The 15,623-nt window shown below is 45.9% G+C and overlaps 1 protein-coding gene, 1 long non-coding RNA gene and 1 pseudogene across 5 annotated transcripts in view; 2 read left to right on the top strand and 1 right to left on the bottom strand.

The window, feature by feature from the left end:
• Positions 1 to 515: 515 nt before the first annotated feature.
• On the bottom strand, positions 516 to 1,411 carry LOC112393783 (translation initiation factor IF-2-like; annotated as a pseudogene).
• GAB1 (GRB2 associated binding protein 1) overlaps positions 1,079 to 15,623 on the top strand; it is a 126,379-nt gene continuing 111,834 nt past the window's right edge. For 3 of the 4 annotated variants that reach the window (XR_003002003.1, XM_024736165.1, XM_024736163.1), the window contains exon 1: positions 1,218 to 1,481. Coding sequence is in view for 3 of the 4 variants with exons in the window: in XM_024736165.1 (XP_024591933.1) it covers positions 1,410 to 1,481 (72 nt within the window). In the remaining variant the exon portion in view is untranslated. Of the gene's footprint in view, positions 1,482 to 15,623 lie in introns of all 4 variants that reach the window. The other variant, XM_024736164.1, reaches the window with a different exon arrangement.
• Positions 8,463 to 15,623, top strand: part of LOC112393784 (uncharacterized) — a 60,206-nt gene continuing 53,045 nt past the window's right edge. Inside the window, exon 1 of the long non-coding RNA XR_003002004.1 lies at positions 8,463 to 8,491. This is a non-coding gene — a long non-coding RNA (uncharacterized LOC112393784). The remainder of the gene's footprint in view (positions 8,492 to 15,623) is intronic.

The raw sequence follows: 15,623 nt of genomic DNA, 5'->3' as shown, positions 1-15,623 counted from the left end.
CGGGGGTCGCAGACTCTCCAGGGCGCGCGGTCTCCCTCCGGGCTGTTTTGCTTTGCGCGCTGTCAAGTACAAACACCCCAGCCCCTCCCCCTCCAACTCCTGATCTCGTGCACAGTACTAACTCCGAACTGACACTCGGCTGAGCCAAGATGGCAATCTCCAGACTTGAACATTCGAAGGTTCCTCGCTCCGCCCGGAGCCCAAGCCCTGGCGGCGCCGCCCTCGCCGAGGCCTCGCCGCCTTCCCCGGCGAGCAGGCCGCCGGGGTCTCCAGTCTCCACGGCCGCCGGGCGGCCGAGGACCCCTCTCCAGCTTTCCGAACTACAGATCCCAGGGTGCCTCTCGGACTCCCGCTCCCTCCCTCTCTCGCTCCCTCCCTCCGTGCGTCTCCTCCTCCCTGGCCCTTGTTTTGGCTGGAAGCGCTCCGGCGGAGTTAGAGAAAGTCTGGGCAGAAACCGCAGCCGGCCTGAACGTGGGAAGGGGAGGAGGAAAGGAAGAGGGAGCCGGGAGGCCGGGAGAGGGAGGGATCGGGGCCGGGGGCCAGGCCGCTCAGAACCTGCCGCGCGCCCGGGGGTGGGGGAGGCGGCGCGGGAGGAGCGCGAGGGGACTGGACGGTGGGCTCTGTCCCCGCAGCCGAGCAGCCGAGAGCCTCGTTCCTTCGCCGCCCTCCGCCCTCTCTCTCCCGCGGCGGCGGCGAGCGCGGACCCACCCTCCGGCGGGACCTCTGCCCTGCCCAGCGACGCCGAGCCGGCGGCTCCCTCCGTGGCCCTGGACCAGCCCTGCGCCCGCTGTCCACGGGACCCTCGCGGCTTCCCCTTTCCTCCCGGCTGCCCGGGCGCCGCGGGGAAGTGACCCACCCTCCCGCGAGGAGGGGGAAGGAGAGGATCGCGCAGGGCGCACCGAAACCGAGAGCGGGCGAGCCGGAGTGGGCACCGCGCAGGGCATTGTGTGTGTGTGTGTGTGTGTGTGTGAGTGTGGGTGTGCGCGCGTGCAGCGTCGTGTCTGTCTAGAGAGCGCTCTGGGAGGTCCCGTCCCGAGGGGGCGGAGCGCAGGGGGCCGAGGCTTGGGCTCCGCGCCGGGGCAGAGTCCCGTTGAGCCCCAGCGCGAAGGAGGCAGCCGGCGGGACGGCGCGCCTGGCGGCTGGGCGGGCGCACTGAAGGGAGGCCGGGACGCCCTCGGCCCGGCCGCGGACCCTGCCCCGAGGTATCGGCCTCGGCGGTGCGGCCCGCTTCTACTCAAGTCCGCGGACCTGCTTGCTGGGGAAGAAGCTCGGAGGCCGAGAGCCGGCGCGCCGCGGAGCCCGTCCGCCCGGGGTGCGCCGCGGGAGAGCTAGGTCCCCGCCGCTGCGCGGCTGTCCGGCGTCGGCGGTGTCGGGAGCGCGCCCGGCCCGGAGCCGGAGAGGCGCGCACCATGAGCGGCGGCGAAGTGGTCTGCTCCGGATGGCTCCGCAAGTCACCCCCGGAGAAAAAGTTGAAGCGTTATGTAAGTAGAGCTCGGCCGCCGTTCCCCTTCCCGGGAGGCTCGCGCGCGGGCTGCTGCTTCTCCTTGGTCCCCATCCTTTTCCCGTGGGCCCTTTCCCCGGCAGGCTGGGGACCCAGGCTGGACACTCACGCCCGGGCCTCCTCTTGGCCGGGCACCTTTCTTCCTCCAGATTCCAGACATCGGCCCGTAGGAGGGCCCGGCATGGCCAGCTGAGCGCCGGCTGCATGTTTTTATTGTTCCTTTTAGCAGGGGCGAGGGGGAGAGCATTCTCCTTTCGTTATATCTGCAGGGAATCCTTAGGGACTGCTGTATAGTAAATTTCCCGCAGTGGGAAACCCACGGAGGTGTTGGAACTCATCAGCCCTCTATTTGGTCCGCGCTCCCTCCCGCCTTCCCCTCGGGGTGGTTGCCGGAAGCGGGCGGGGGACCTGGGAAGTTGGCCTTAGAGCCGAGCATCTCCCGTCCGCGCACACGGGAAAGAAAAGTTATTACGCGCCCTACCGTTTGCTTAGCACGGTTCACATTTTCGCGGTTTTGAAGCGAGGGACCTTGGAGTTTGGCCCGAGAGCCTTGGCAGTTTGCTGCGAAAGGAGGGCGCTGTGGGGAGCTTGGTGGCTGGTGTTCGGGCGCCGTGGACACGCTGTCAAACCCCGCAGGAGAGGACAGCTGGGGCCAGTCAGGATTTCTCTGTGTTACGGTACTTTCCCAGGCCACCCGAATTGCTTCTGCTGATTATGTGTTAAACCGTTTTAGCTGTTAAGGAAGCTATTCCTTGAAAGAACCGACCTTGCTTAGGTGGAAATCTGTGTCCTCTTCGGGGCGGGGGGGGGTCTGCGATCTTATCCGTTCTCCCCCATTGGCTCTTTGTTGCTGCCCCCTGCAAAAGACAGAAATGACACCTTCGCCCTGGCATATGACGCAAATATTTTTCTAGTAAAGTATGTCTCGAAAACAAAATGTATGCCCCTTTAAATATAAATTTACTACCAGGGGGCCGACACTAATAATGGAACCTGTTTCTTGTGGAAGGGTATCTACATCCAGAGTGAGAGCTCGAGGTAATCCTATTAGTCACTGTTTGCTTGCATAGAACGGAGTGAAGTGCAATATTTAACTAAACCGACAACTCACCGGTGAGTTTCTGGTTTACTTTCTGCCAGAATTTGTTATAGGCAAGTAATTCTTATTTAAGGATTGATGCCACAAATCCTAAGAAAGTTCTCCAGAGATTTTTTTGAATCCTTCCAAATCCTGTCTCTCCACCTATCACACTTTGACTGAATATTCTGGTAAATATGCTGACTTTAATACAAAAATTGGGGAGAGGCAGTGTTGTTTTCAGCTTTGAGTTCTGAAGAGAAGGTTGTATGTGTGTGGGAAGAGGGAGGGGATTGATAGATGTATTTGTTTTGAGAAGGCGCTGCTTAGGAAATGATTGGGTCCTTGGGGGAACTGAAGAACACTACATTAGCTGAAATAGGTAGTGGTAATAGAAGTTTAATGCTTTCTTTCACATGATTGGTTTATGGCTCTCTCAAAAGATGCCCTGCACTGGATTAGGGACCATAAGATTAAAAAATACAGTAGGAAAAAAGACTTGCCTCTTGGGCTTGCAATTTAATGTAATACAAACCAGGAAAAAAATCAGCCCCAAAGATTATGTCTTAACAAGGACCAAGAAAATGGAAAATCTGAATTTAAAAAAAATTATTATTTCATTTGATCATTACAACAGTTTTATGAGGCGGGTATTATCTATCTGTTTAACAGATGAGAACACAGTCTACATAACCAGAGTGTGCCAGAGGCAGGGTTTGAACCCAGATCTGCCTGCCTGACTGGCCTTTAAAAGGTTAATGAGTCATCTAGTTGATTTCAAGCGGCACTCAGGGGGTCAGCTGTAAACAGCCTTTCAAGTTGTAACTTTCTCTGAGTCTATGGATATTGGTTGAGCATGCAAGGAAGGGGCGGGCTGTGCATCAGAGGTGCAGTGCTGAAGAAACACAAGACAAGCATGTGTGCACAAAAGGTAGCTAGCAACGCCACATGGTTTCTGATTGTGTGCCCAAGTGGATCACTGTGGGTATTGCATAGATGTTTTGAGGAACAAGCTTCTTGTAGACTGAAACCACAGGAATACTTAAGGGAGACAATGGGCTCCCTAAATTGTTGTCAGCTGAGGGGAGAATATGCCTAACAGCGGAGGGAGGCGGGCTTTTCTTTGTCTGGCTGGGCACTGGGGTTTTCTTTCCACACCAGTGAAGTACATAGAGACAGCCCAGGAAGAAAGTGGGCAGGGTGGCCACCAGAATTGAGGGGTCCAAGAGGGTGACTGGAGACTTACAAGTTAAAATGAGTCTTGTCTTATATTTGCACTGTCAAGTCGGTTGCCCAGATTTTGACATTCCCAGATGATTGCTCTTTGGCTTGGTATCCAATTCAGACAGTTTTGGCTAAAGCAGCTTTGCCCCTCAAAGACATTGGCATATATACATGCATCTCCTGTGCTGGTTTGGTTTTCATGTAGAATCTTTATTTTCTGGATGAAAGGAAACATTGTTGGCCACCCAGTAGGCAAAATATTGCTTGATAATGGTTTTGAATGAACAGATTCACTGTGATAAGATATCTTGGATGCCTGGTACTGTAATTGTTAAATGAAACTTCAGGGAGTTTGAACATTGATTTTGTTGGGGAACATTTGGCCAGAGAACTTTGACAGTTGTCTTGCTGTTTACAATATTTATAGGGTAGTCCAAGCATTGATTAAGATGATCCATCAGGGCTTTTAAGTGACAAAAAATTGTTTTAGTTTTATCTTTAAAGTCATCTCAAGGTATGGCCCCCATGCATTCCATTTGCAACTCCATTTTATGTTTGCTTTTTTATAGTCAACAACATTGTTTTTTTATATTAGTATGTTCCTCAGATATGGAAGCTTTTCTTGAATTTCCTAAAGAGAGTGGAAGTGGCATAAAAGACAGTTAAGACAAAGACTAGCGAGCGGATTCTCCAGCCTTTTTGCCTCTTTTTAATTTTTTCTATATTTATTTGCAAAAGGGTAAGAACCTCTTGTATGTGTTCCAATGTTCCATCCTCTGAGAATTTTTAGAAGTCCACTTAATATGGAGGTGAAGATTTTTCTGCTTTCTCTCAGTTTTGCTGCTACTGTGTTGCTGTCTTCATCCTGTGTTATATGTTAAACAGCTGATTTTTCACTCTGTTAAGGACCTGAGTAGAATCACAAACAGATCAATGTCACTAGGGTTATAGAAACCAAGTAGACTCTTGGTAGTATGCACTCAACGGCAGCGCTCAGATGTTTAAAGGGCTGTTTAAAGACAAATCAGCCATTTGAAATAATGGTAGAATTTTCATCAGGATTTGAAATTTTAGCTGAGATAAAAGGTAAGTCTTGAAAACAAAGGATTGCTCCAAGCCAGCTGGCTGTCTCCCTATCTCTGCAGGGGGGAGCTTCCCTATGGCCTGCCTCAAGCCAAGACACCAAGTTTGGGCTCCTCCGTGGCCCAGATGTCTGCCTTGGGCCGGTGTGCGATCTCAGCAGGAGAACCTGCTTCTGGACCAGGGCAGGGTGGCCTGCTAGCTGCCAGCCAGCTGGGGAGCAAAACCTCAGCCAGTTCTTGGTTGTGTAATCTGCACCCAGCTTGGGCTCTGCTCTTCAGCTGTCAGCTTATGGGATGTTTTTTGTCTGAACTTGTGGTTCTGGGAATGGACTTAGAAACAGAAATAGCATCTTCCTCTGGGTGGGCACCTGACATCTTACATGGAGGAGAGAGGCATGGGGAAGGCAAAATAACAGCATCTCCTTGGTTCAAGGACAACCCAGGAGCTGGGCTAAGTCCCTGTTCCATAGTGTCACTACAACAAAGAGGGCTGGGATGTTTGGAAGCTTTTCCTGCCCTTTTTTGGCAATTCCCAGTAGCCAACAGATTCTGAAGCTTTTGCTTACAGTGACTGAAGGAGCTTAATTATTCTGTTCAAGGAAATTTTTTTCCTGCAATTCTCCCATTAGTGAACATACCATTCAAATTTCGAATGTTTTCTTGTTACCTTCTCCGATGAGGCAGGAACATTGTTTCTACTAAGAAAGATCATCAACTAGCAAGTACATTGTCTTTATGAAAGTTAATGATAGTTAATTCTTTTGTTGTGCCTGGGCTTAGTGATATGAGTTGCTGAATCCCTAAATCTGATTGTTGTCTTTTGGGATTCAAAATTACTACTAAGAAGGTGTATCAGCTTGGAGGGTAGTTTTAGAATTCTGCTGTTTTTAATTTTTTTTAATTGATCATCTTTGAACAATTACAAAAACATGGCAAGAATTTATACTTGGATAATCTGGTTGACAGGTGAACTGGTTATTTCAGTGTATTTTGCCATAATGAGTCTGCTTAAAGACTATGAAAGAAATGAAGTGACAAGGCACTTTTAAGCCTAAGTAAGATTCCATAGTTTGGAGTTGACATAAAAAATACGTAGCTAAGGTCTTGATGATTTGCAGGTTGAGGACATTTAAGAGGTGATTAACTGCCGGCACTGCTAATTTTCTTACAGAGACTAACACACGAGAAGGAACATCGTAGCAGGTGGATTAACACTTTATTTTTGAAGTGTTTTAGGTAAATTGGGCCATGGTGGAAGGAACCCTGAACTGAGTGTCAGGACCCAGAATTCACCTGGGCTTTGCCACTATTCACGTGATCTTTGGAGCCTTCTGATCCTCAGTTTCCTTATCTGTAAAATGGGGACGTGGTGGGCAACACATCTACATTCTAAGCTCTCTTGCCCTCTAACATTCCTCTTCTCAGACTTTTCCTTGGCAGGGAGGGGCAGATGGGGGGGAAATAAATCTTCATTTCTTGTTCATCTTAAATAGCCTAGTGAATATATTAGAACTACAGAAGCAGAATTCTTTGGGGACCCTTCGGCGCCTCCCTTAACAGAATGCAGGCTCACTGAGCCCAGGGCTGCCGAGTGCCTGTGCTGCTGTGTCTGATACAGAGTGGAAGCTCACCAGGTATCTGTTGACTGAATCGATAAACAGGTATCTCTGGAGCTTTTGTAAATGCGCCACGTGTTGAATACCGTGGAGGGAAAGGCCCACTCCCTTCCCGTAAGGAGTTTCTAATCTGTTCCCCAAGACAAGCTGTAAATGCATGTTCCTTTAAATCGTTTTACAAGAGCTATGTTTATAAGGCTGTATATGATGAATTGCCAAATGGTTGATACAGACAGTAATTGCTTAAGAGCTCAGACTGGGGGGGGGGCAGCCAGTGAAGACTTCACAGGTGAATTTCAGGCTCTATTCTTGGAAGAATCCAGGTGCTTCTGACAGAAATAGCAAAATCAGAAGGGCAGCCTGGTTTTCAAGGAAGAACGGGGACTTTGTGTTGAGTTCAGACATCCCCGTAGACAAGCTGTAAATGCATGTTCCTTTAAATCGTTTTACAAGAGCTATGTTTATAAGGCTGTATATGATGAATTGCCAAATGGTTGATACAGACAGTAATTGCTTAAGAGCTCAGACTAGGGGGGGTGCAGCCAGTGAAGACTTCACAGGTGAATTTCAGGCTCTATTCTTGGAAGAATCCAGGTGCTTCTGACAGAAATAGCAAAATCAGAAGGGCAGCCTGGTTTTCAAGGAAGAACGGGGACTTTGTGTTGAGTTCAGACATCCCCGCAAAAAGAACAGAACAGCTCCGTTTCATACATGGAATTTGGATGTCAGCTGTAACTTGCAGTTTGAGAAGTTTCAGTTTCTGCCATGACCTAATGCTCTTGATGGGATCCTGACCACAAGTGAATTTTCTGTCCCAGGCTAGACAACAAACCAAACAACCCCACTTGTCCGGTCACCTGAACTTATTAAAATTCCAAGGGACATGTGTTATTTAAGATTTCTTTATGTCTGTTTGGAACTAAATAATTCATTCTGGCAAGCATTTAGTTGACAACAGAGAGGGAGCATGTTCTGGTAGGAGGGAGAATAAAAGAGCCTTTGATTCATTTGCTTCTGAGCTCCAGCAGGAGGGCAGGGGCTGCCTTGGGCTAGCGTCTTATTTTGGACTTTGGAAGCCATCTTAGCCCAGCTGTGTGAGTGCCAGCCAGTGCTGGAGGAAAGAGAATAACACCAATGGATCACATTAAACCCCTCCTGACTGTTGATGGAAGGGTTTCTCCCATTTCACATTCCTTGCATTAACATGGTGGCTCACTTCCCCCCAAGTTAGAGTTCCATCTGAATTTGCCACTTGAACTTGGATTGAAGGCACAGCACTTCTGTGACTCTTTATCTCAGTCGACTAAGTACAGGAAACTTAGCAGGACCCAGGTCCCTGTCTGCTCCCTCTCTTCAGCTACAGGAACAAATAAAATCAGCATTCTTTTCTTCTTTAGATGACTCCTGGGCGAAAGTGGCTCATTGTACCATGGATTTCCACGGCCCTTAAATATGTAGCCTCTTCATTTGCCAACTCAATGGCTGGGGGAGCCTTAATGAATTGGAGATGGCGATGCAGCCCTGTGGAATTACTGGGAAAAGTCATTTTAGGAACTTGGAAGCTTCGACCATTCCAGGCTTGTCTGTGTGAGCACCTCAAATCCTACAAGAATGCCTTAACTGGAAAAGAATCTTTTATATTTTAAGCAATTCTTTTATTCGTAGGAGCAAAATGCTCCCTAACTGAAGAGAAAAATGCTCATTGCTGAATGTGTATAAAGTAGAACCCAGCAGCTTCTGACCCTCCCACAGCCTGCTTTATAAAAAGAAAAAATAGTTAAGACTCTGCACAGAAATGCATGCTTGGTCGTTATCTGGGTTACATTAGCCCTTGAAGCATTCTGATTACAGCTTGTAGCTGCCAAGCCCTGTCCTGCAGTGTTATCTGGAACAAAAATTTTCCATGTGGTTGTTTTTAGCAGAGCTACTATATGCAAACTGCATGTGAAGATGTAAGTCGCAAAGAAATAGAGCTTCTAGAAGGGGAAATGTGAGTGATCTTAATTTTTTTTCCTACTATTTAACTGTTCTTTCCTTTCTGTGTATTTCAGAAATTTTTTTCATATTTCTAAACTGAGTTTTCTTTTACTTTTATACACTGGAAAGAATCCCAAATTTACCACAAGTTTTTCATATGGTGGTGGTGTTTTTTTCTCCCAGCTTTTTTCTTTGAATTCATACTTGGCCTAGGTAATTCCCCATGTGTTCAAAAAAAAAAACCAACAACAACAACAGCAGTGTCCTAAAAGGAAAAAAACAAATGGCTACATTGTTCCATGAATTAAAAACAATATACCAAGAGTCCAAACATTTCTCTTCAATGTAGAAATCTTAGGTCATTTTTTTTTTAAAGGAAGAAAAATACCAAACTTTGCTTTAACTATCCTGCTCATTGTTTTTCTTTTCCCTTTTTTATTTATTTTCCTTTGTTTTAACTCGTGTCGTTTAATTTTTTTTGAAAAGTTTTACATATGGTTCTTCTTTAAGAATATCACACATGGAAAAAGAAAACATGAAAATTTCATTTTACTTTTCATCCTCTGGTCTGAAGAGGGGAAAAAATGTTAATTAACAGTAAGGGTTTGTAACTGACTTCGTGTTGCTTGGTTGAATTGAATATTTGTCATTATTGCCTAGATATACTTAGCAGTTTTATGTGAAATAAGCAGGTGAATATTTTAGTTAAGAGGCTTTTTTGCTTTTATGAAATAAAATATGCAGGACGGTAGCATCAGGAGATTGAGAACTCAATCCATTTTTGTCGTTTTTACTGTAGTTAATATTTGGTAATTGATATTTTGTATTAAATATTTATTGTATTTAATACATCAGTTAGCCAGTTGCTATAAAATTTTATCTGCTAACTTTTTTAAGTGGGAGAGAGGTAAAAAGCACTCTTTCCCCCCAGGAATCCCTACCCACTTGCCCTTTTCCCCTTGTTTTCCACTTCTTCCTCTGTAGTAGAAGCCTCACTACCAACATCACAAAGTATTCATGTCAGAATCCTTACACACACAGTCTTTCACCTTTTCCATAAAAAAGGGGGAGTTATTTATGTCCTGTTATGTAGTAATCAAGACTAGGAATCATAATGTTCTACCCAGCAGGTAGATTGTTTTTCTCTCCTGAAATGCAGTTTTTAGTTACTACTGTATTGGGAAATGCGGTCAGGCCACTTTCTGACTAGCAGGACTCCTCCCTGAAATGACTACCTGGTTAAAGAATTAAGTACCTGGTGTGCTTTGTCAACTCCAGTCCATCACACATTCCCATCGGTGCCTTGGCTAGGGTCATCGTAGCCAAGAGGAAGGTGCTTCTGATTGGAGGGATGACCACTTGATTTGCGGGAAAGAAGTGCTTTCATCTTTGTCACTTGGAAGAGAAACACTTGGTAAAATGCTCCTCCAGTGCTGCGAATTCCAGTGGCGTTAAGTAGAACTTGGTGAGGAAGGCTCACCCCACCTAGGGAAGCATCGTATGAAGCCCCTACCCTCTGGCAAAGTTATAATTGACCCCAGAGTTGTGTAGGAGGATTGGATTTTACAAGTTCTCCCCGACAGTTTCAGATTTAAATGTCTGAAGTGTTGGAAAAAGGTAAAAGGAAATACTGAGCTAGGAAGAATGCGAAATATTTGGGCAGTTAATTTGTTCCTGGTGGTGCTGTTACATAAAAACAAAGCCTTCTGAGTAATCTTCACAGGGTATCTAGGTCATTTATCTCTGAAGAAAAGTGCACAAAATTAAACTGATGCTGTAGTTCTTTTTTCTTTCTCTTCTTTTTTCTTTCTCTTCATTTAAGCAGTGGAAGAGTCAAAACAGGAAAAGCATGCCTGGTATATTTTTCGTTTTAACATATCTTTCTAGATGATTTTCCTAATGACCCACAGTATACACAGTAGAAAGCGTGTACACATGATCTATTTACAAAGAAAATTATGGCTTCATTTATCATTCTTTGGTGTTTGTAATAGGTTATTAATTTCCAGAGGACAAAGACGGCATTTGTTCTCTGCGTCTGAAATGCAGAGTGGTACCTGGCACAATCTCTTGAGTAGCGTGACCAAATACTTGTTGAATTTTAAGCCTAAAATGATAAATCATCTAGTTCAATGTTTCTCAACCTCTTCTAACCCATTTCTCTATCACGTATTGTTTGAGTTTCCCATGGCTTTTCATCCAGTTTTATTTTCTATGATTTGCATTACAAAAACAATAGCTATATCAAATATCTCTCCCAATTATACTTATCTCCTTCTTCCCTAGTAGAGAGTCCAACCTCCTCTTTTTACAGGGAATGAAAATAAATAGCCTCCGAGAGACTTAATTGATTTGTCCGAGGTCATACAAGTTAACCAGCTGTTCTGGCAGGGCCAGATCTCTTACTTCTCAGGTCAGACCCTGCAGTCCTTGAGGGGATGCCCGCTGAGAACAAGGCATTGCAAAGAATTCAGAAGAGGCCCAAGAGGGCACTGCGTCTACCTTTCAGGAGTTTATATGCTGCTAGGGACATAGGAGGCACTCAGTACTGCAAATTGTGTTGCGGATCAGTGATGTGTGAGGCCAGGCTTTAGAAGAATTCAGCCGAGGGAGGTGAATTCAGGGATCCCGGGAAGGTTTCATGAAGAGAGATTTCACCAGGACCTTAAAAGATGGATTCAGAGCTCCCAAAAAAAAAAAAAAAAAAAAAAAAATTCAATTTTCAAAGACGGGGCTGGAGCGAGACTCTTTGTATTGCTCCCTTTTCCAGCCAGACTCGTGGGTGGGTTGTGTCCACCTGGCGGTCCCCTCTTCCTCACCTGCTGCTCATCTCAGAGTGGAATACAGCCCGGGTCCTCTTCCATCATCCTTACCTAACCCGGCTCCCACTAAGATCCCAGATGGTTGCCCAATCTAGCAGAACTAGATCTGAACTTCTTAGTTTTTATTTTTCATGAAACTCTTGACTACATCGTTGGAGATAACCAGTCCATTTTCTCAAAATATGTTCTTCCCTGTGCCTTCCTGATACCAGGCTCTGGTTTCTGGAAGTGTTGGAGTTCCTAAGTGTTCTAGTGCTGGCTAGCCCTGGATGCTCTCGACTCCCACGTCACACCGTTAGTAGTTCTTCATCCATTGGGCGTTCATGAACTTTTTTGAAAATTTGATAAAAGCTCCATGTTCTCCATTTCCATAGAATTCTTTTTTTTTTTCCCCCTGCTTGGCCAGTGCCCACATCATGCTGGTTGTTAGTTGATTTACAGTTTTGTTAGTTTCAGGTGTACAGCAGAGTGATTCAGTTATATATTCTTTTTCAGATTCTCTTCCATTGTAGGTTATTACAAGATATTGAGTATAGTTCCCTCTGCTATACAGTAGGTCCTTGCTGGTTATCTATTTTATATATAGTAGTGTCCACAGAATTCTTACAAACTTACACACAAACCTTATTATCCCCTTGCACGCTTCCTAACTTTTAAAGCCCATCTGTGGATCATAAAGCCCAGTGAAATGCCCCTGAATTATATGCTGATGATCTGAAGACACCATTTCAGCCCATTTGTCACTCCACATCTTTGGCTCTAACTGGTTAGTAGATCTCTAACTGCTTAGATCCCCACAGCAAGGGAGAGTCCGCATGCCCACAGCAGGGCTTACCATCCTCTCCCTAAACCCCGTCCTCTCGCTGTTCCCTCTCTCAGTCAGTCACACCACCATCCCTTTCCCAGTGGCTTAAGCCAGAGGGTTTTCTTTGTTCTCTTCTCCTTCTCCACATCCAGTGACCAAATCCTGTCAGCTTTACCTTCCAGAGATCTCTTGACTTCCTGACCGCTGTGTTGCCTAAGCTGCCTTTGCCTTTCTGCCGGATTTCTGCAATCGCTAGTTCATCTCCTTGTCTCCATCCTTGCGTACCTCCAAACCAGCTTCATCAAGGCAGCCAGCATGGCCTTTCTGAAACCCAGATCTGATCGTCCCAGGCTCCAGTTTGAGGCTGTTCCGCAGGGTTCCTTTGCTCTGAGGAATGCCCAAACCCCTTCTCTTGGCTTGCAGGGTTCCCTGTGATGTGGCCCGTGCATGTACTTCCTTCTCACTCACGCGCTCCGCTTCAGCTGTACTGAGCTTTCAGGTCCCGAATTGGCTTTGTGATCCCTCACTCTGGCCTTGGCCTGTGCGCTTCTCTCCTCCAGGGATTCCTGGCCCTCCTCTCTCTGCCTCCACACCAAGGCTACCCCGGGAGCCTCCCTGAAGCTCCCGCCACCACTATCACTCACCCATGCAGACCCAGCGGGCCAAGAGCATCTGTTTTGTTCCCCTTCGATGCTCGGTCATTCCCCCAGGACAGTGTCCATTGCACCGGATTGCACTTGTTTGTTTAATTTCTTGTTCCCCCTTTTGATGCTGGGGCTCATTGTGATTTTTCACGAGCCCCCAGTACTTTTGCCTTCAAGGGCTCCCTTCCTCTAACAAAAAAAAGAATAAAAATTATATTTTGCAACTGTGTCCAGATAGATGAATATATTCCAAGCTGGATTTATTATTAGATAGTTATTATCCTTATTATGTTCATGTTTTATTCTGATTTTAAATGAAATTCATATGAAGACACTTTTTGTGGGCTCCTGAAAGTTTTACGGGCTCTAGCACTTGGTGGCCTGTACCTGATGGACACCTTGGCTGTGTCAAGTGGACATGAATCCTTCGGCGGTAAAGTTGACAGCTTATTGATTGTGACTCGGAAAGGCAAGGAGCCCACTAGTTATTTCCTTACGTGGCACGTTTGTAGTGGCTTGAATAGCTCCCTGAAACCATATTAAGATTGTGTATTGTAGTCCCTGGTATCGGAAAAATATATTTTAAAAAGTAGGATCACAGACTTAAGAGACGTATATATATGTATATTTAAAAGCAAAAATCATGAGATCTTTATGATGTCAAAAATATGTTCCTCGAGCTAATTCACTAATACGAACGTTTCTTCGTGATGTGTCCGTGTACAGCAGTGGTTTTTAGTGGAAGTGGGAAGGTGATTTTGCCCCTGCCAGAGACATTTAACAATGTCTGGAGATGTTTTGTGGTTGTCGCCACTGGGGGTGCTACTGGCAGCTGGTGGGTGGAGGCAGGGATGCTGCTAAACATCCTACAATGCACGGGACAGCCTTTGCAACCAAGAATGACCCAGCCCCAAATATCAATAGGGCAGAAGTTGGGAAACCCTCAGGTAGAGGAATCCTTCATAAGGCTTGGTTCCTACAGCTGTATTATTCATTTGGTTTATTTCCCTGTGTGTTTCCTTTAAAAGCCATAATTCAGGTACTGGACTGTGTTGCAGCCTTGGACCCAGGCATTTCCTTTTCTGGCTTCAATAAGGTTGAGAAAAAGTCATTTAGATGCCTGAGCTTTTGAACCCCAGAGGTTGGGGCCATGCACCCCTGTCACAAGGGTTTCTGCAAGAGACAGAAATCTCTCTCCAGTGGTAAATGGTCTGTTATCATTTAAATCATTGCCCCAAATACTCTCTTTTTTTTTTTTTCCCCCATGCTAATCCTAGCTCCAGTACAACCAATTGTTGTCTGGGTGGGGAGGGGGATGCTGAGTCATTTATTCATGCTTTTTATTACCTCTTGGCTTGAATATCACCATTCATTGTTCACAAGCTGCTCAGCTTGTTTACTTTTTATAAATTACATGTAATCAGTCCTCTTGCAGGTCTGGCTACTGTAATTGGCAGCAGCCATGGAGCAGGGCTGAGTCTGCATTTGTGCTGGTGTCTCACAGTCAGCTCAGTCTCCAAACTTTGTTAGCTCCTCTATCTGTATTTCAAAAGGAAGGTGAACAGAACTGCCATGCTGCCCTCTCTTCTCAGATGCTCTGATGGCACTTGTCCATGTAATAGTTCGGTGGAGTCCCTGTGTCCTTTGGTGAAGGAAGAGTCAAGGGTTTGGGGCAGTGGACCTCAAACTTCAATGTGCATCCAAATCACCTGGGTAACTTCTGAAATGAACATTCTGGAGCCTTTGCCCTTTCTGAAATTTTTAGTAAATCTTGGTAGAGGTCCAGAAAACTGCATTTTCTAACTCTCAAATCCCTGGTGATTCTGATGTAGGTGGTCCTTACCTTACACTTGGATAAGTGCTGAGTTAGCATGGAGGAAACATGGGAAAAGGAAGAAAATCCAGTAGAAGTAAATGTGTATAGAGAGTGGGATAGGAAGGCAAGAACCAAAACTCAGAAAGTAACTTCAGCCTCTTTTCTGTGAGATAAGGGAAATATGCAGTGATCCTTTAAAAAATACGTGATTTAGATCAAAGTTTCCCCTAAAGGGGACATATTTAGAGGATGACAAAAGTGAAAGGGAATTTTTAGAAAGGTAAGAACATGAGAAAGTACCTAACCATCGCCAAGAAGCTCAAAGATGTGATGAAATCAAGGAAGGTACTGTGCAGGTATAGATTTGAAAAAGAATGCGCATTCGTGAATCGAGAGCTTTATGAATGGCTTAAAGATGAAGAGGATTGGGTTTCCCTGGTGGCGCAGTGGTTGAGAGTCCGCCTGCCGATGCAGGGGACGCGGGTTCGTGCCCCGGTCCGGGAAGATCCCACATGCCGCGGAGCGGCTGGGGCCGTGAGCCGTGGCCGCTGAGCCTGCACGTCCGGAGCCTGTGCTCTGCAACGGGAGAGGCCACAGCAGTGAGAGGCCCGCGTGCCGTAACCAGAAGTTCTGGTTATTCTGGTTATGGGATCTGAAAGCCTATTATTAAAATACAGTCCAGGTTTCCTGGAATAGTTCTAATTTCAGATATTTTTTTCCCACTGTCTTTATAGTACATGTCTAGTTTGCCCTAAGTTTTGGTTAGTTGAGATGTGGTTGGTTTATAACAGAGCACCAAAATAGTTCTACATGACTAAAGAAGTTCTGTTTTCAAATTTCTGTCTGCCTGTCTGTCTGTCTCTCTTTCTCTCCCTGTGTGTAATGTATATATTCTAATCTGTTTCTTTGAACCTAAACTTTGATTTTAAAGTCCGTTTTAAAGAACGAGAGCAAGAGAGAGAGAGATAAGACAGACTCTATCTTAGAAAATTGGCCAAGAAGTGGCCCAGGTGGGAATGGTTATTTAATCCTAGCAGAGGAATAAAGAATTTATTTCC

Source organism: Neophocaena asiaeorientalis, unplaced genomic scaffold, assembly GCF_003031525.2.
Source record: "Neophocaena asiaeorientalis asiaeorientalis breed wild unplaced genomic scaffold, Neophocaena_asiaeorientalis_V1.1 scaffold7, whole genome shotgun sequence".
In the NCBI taxonomy this organism is placed as follows: Eukaryota; Metazoa; Chordata; class Mammalia; order Artiodactyla; family Phocoenidae; genus Neophocaena; species Neophocaena asiaeorientalis.
Note: the sequence above shows the minus strand (reverse complement) of the source record. Positions and strands in the feature narration are given on the sequence as shown.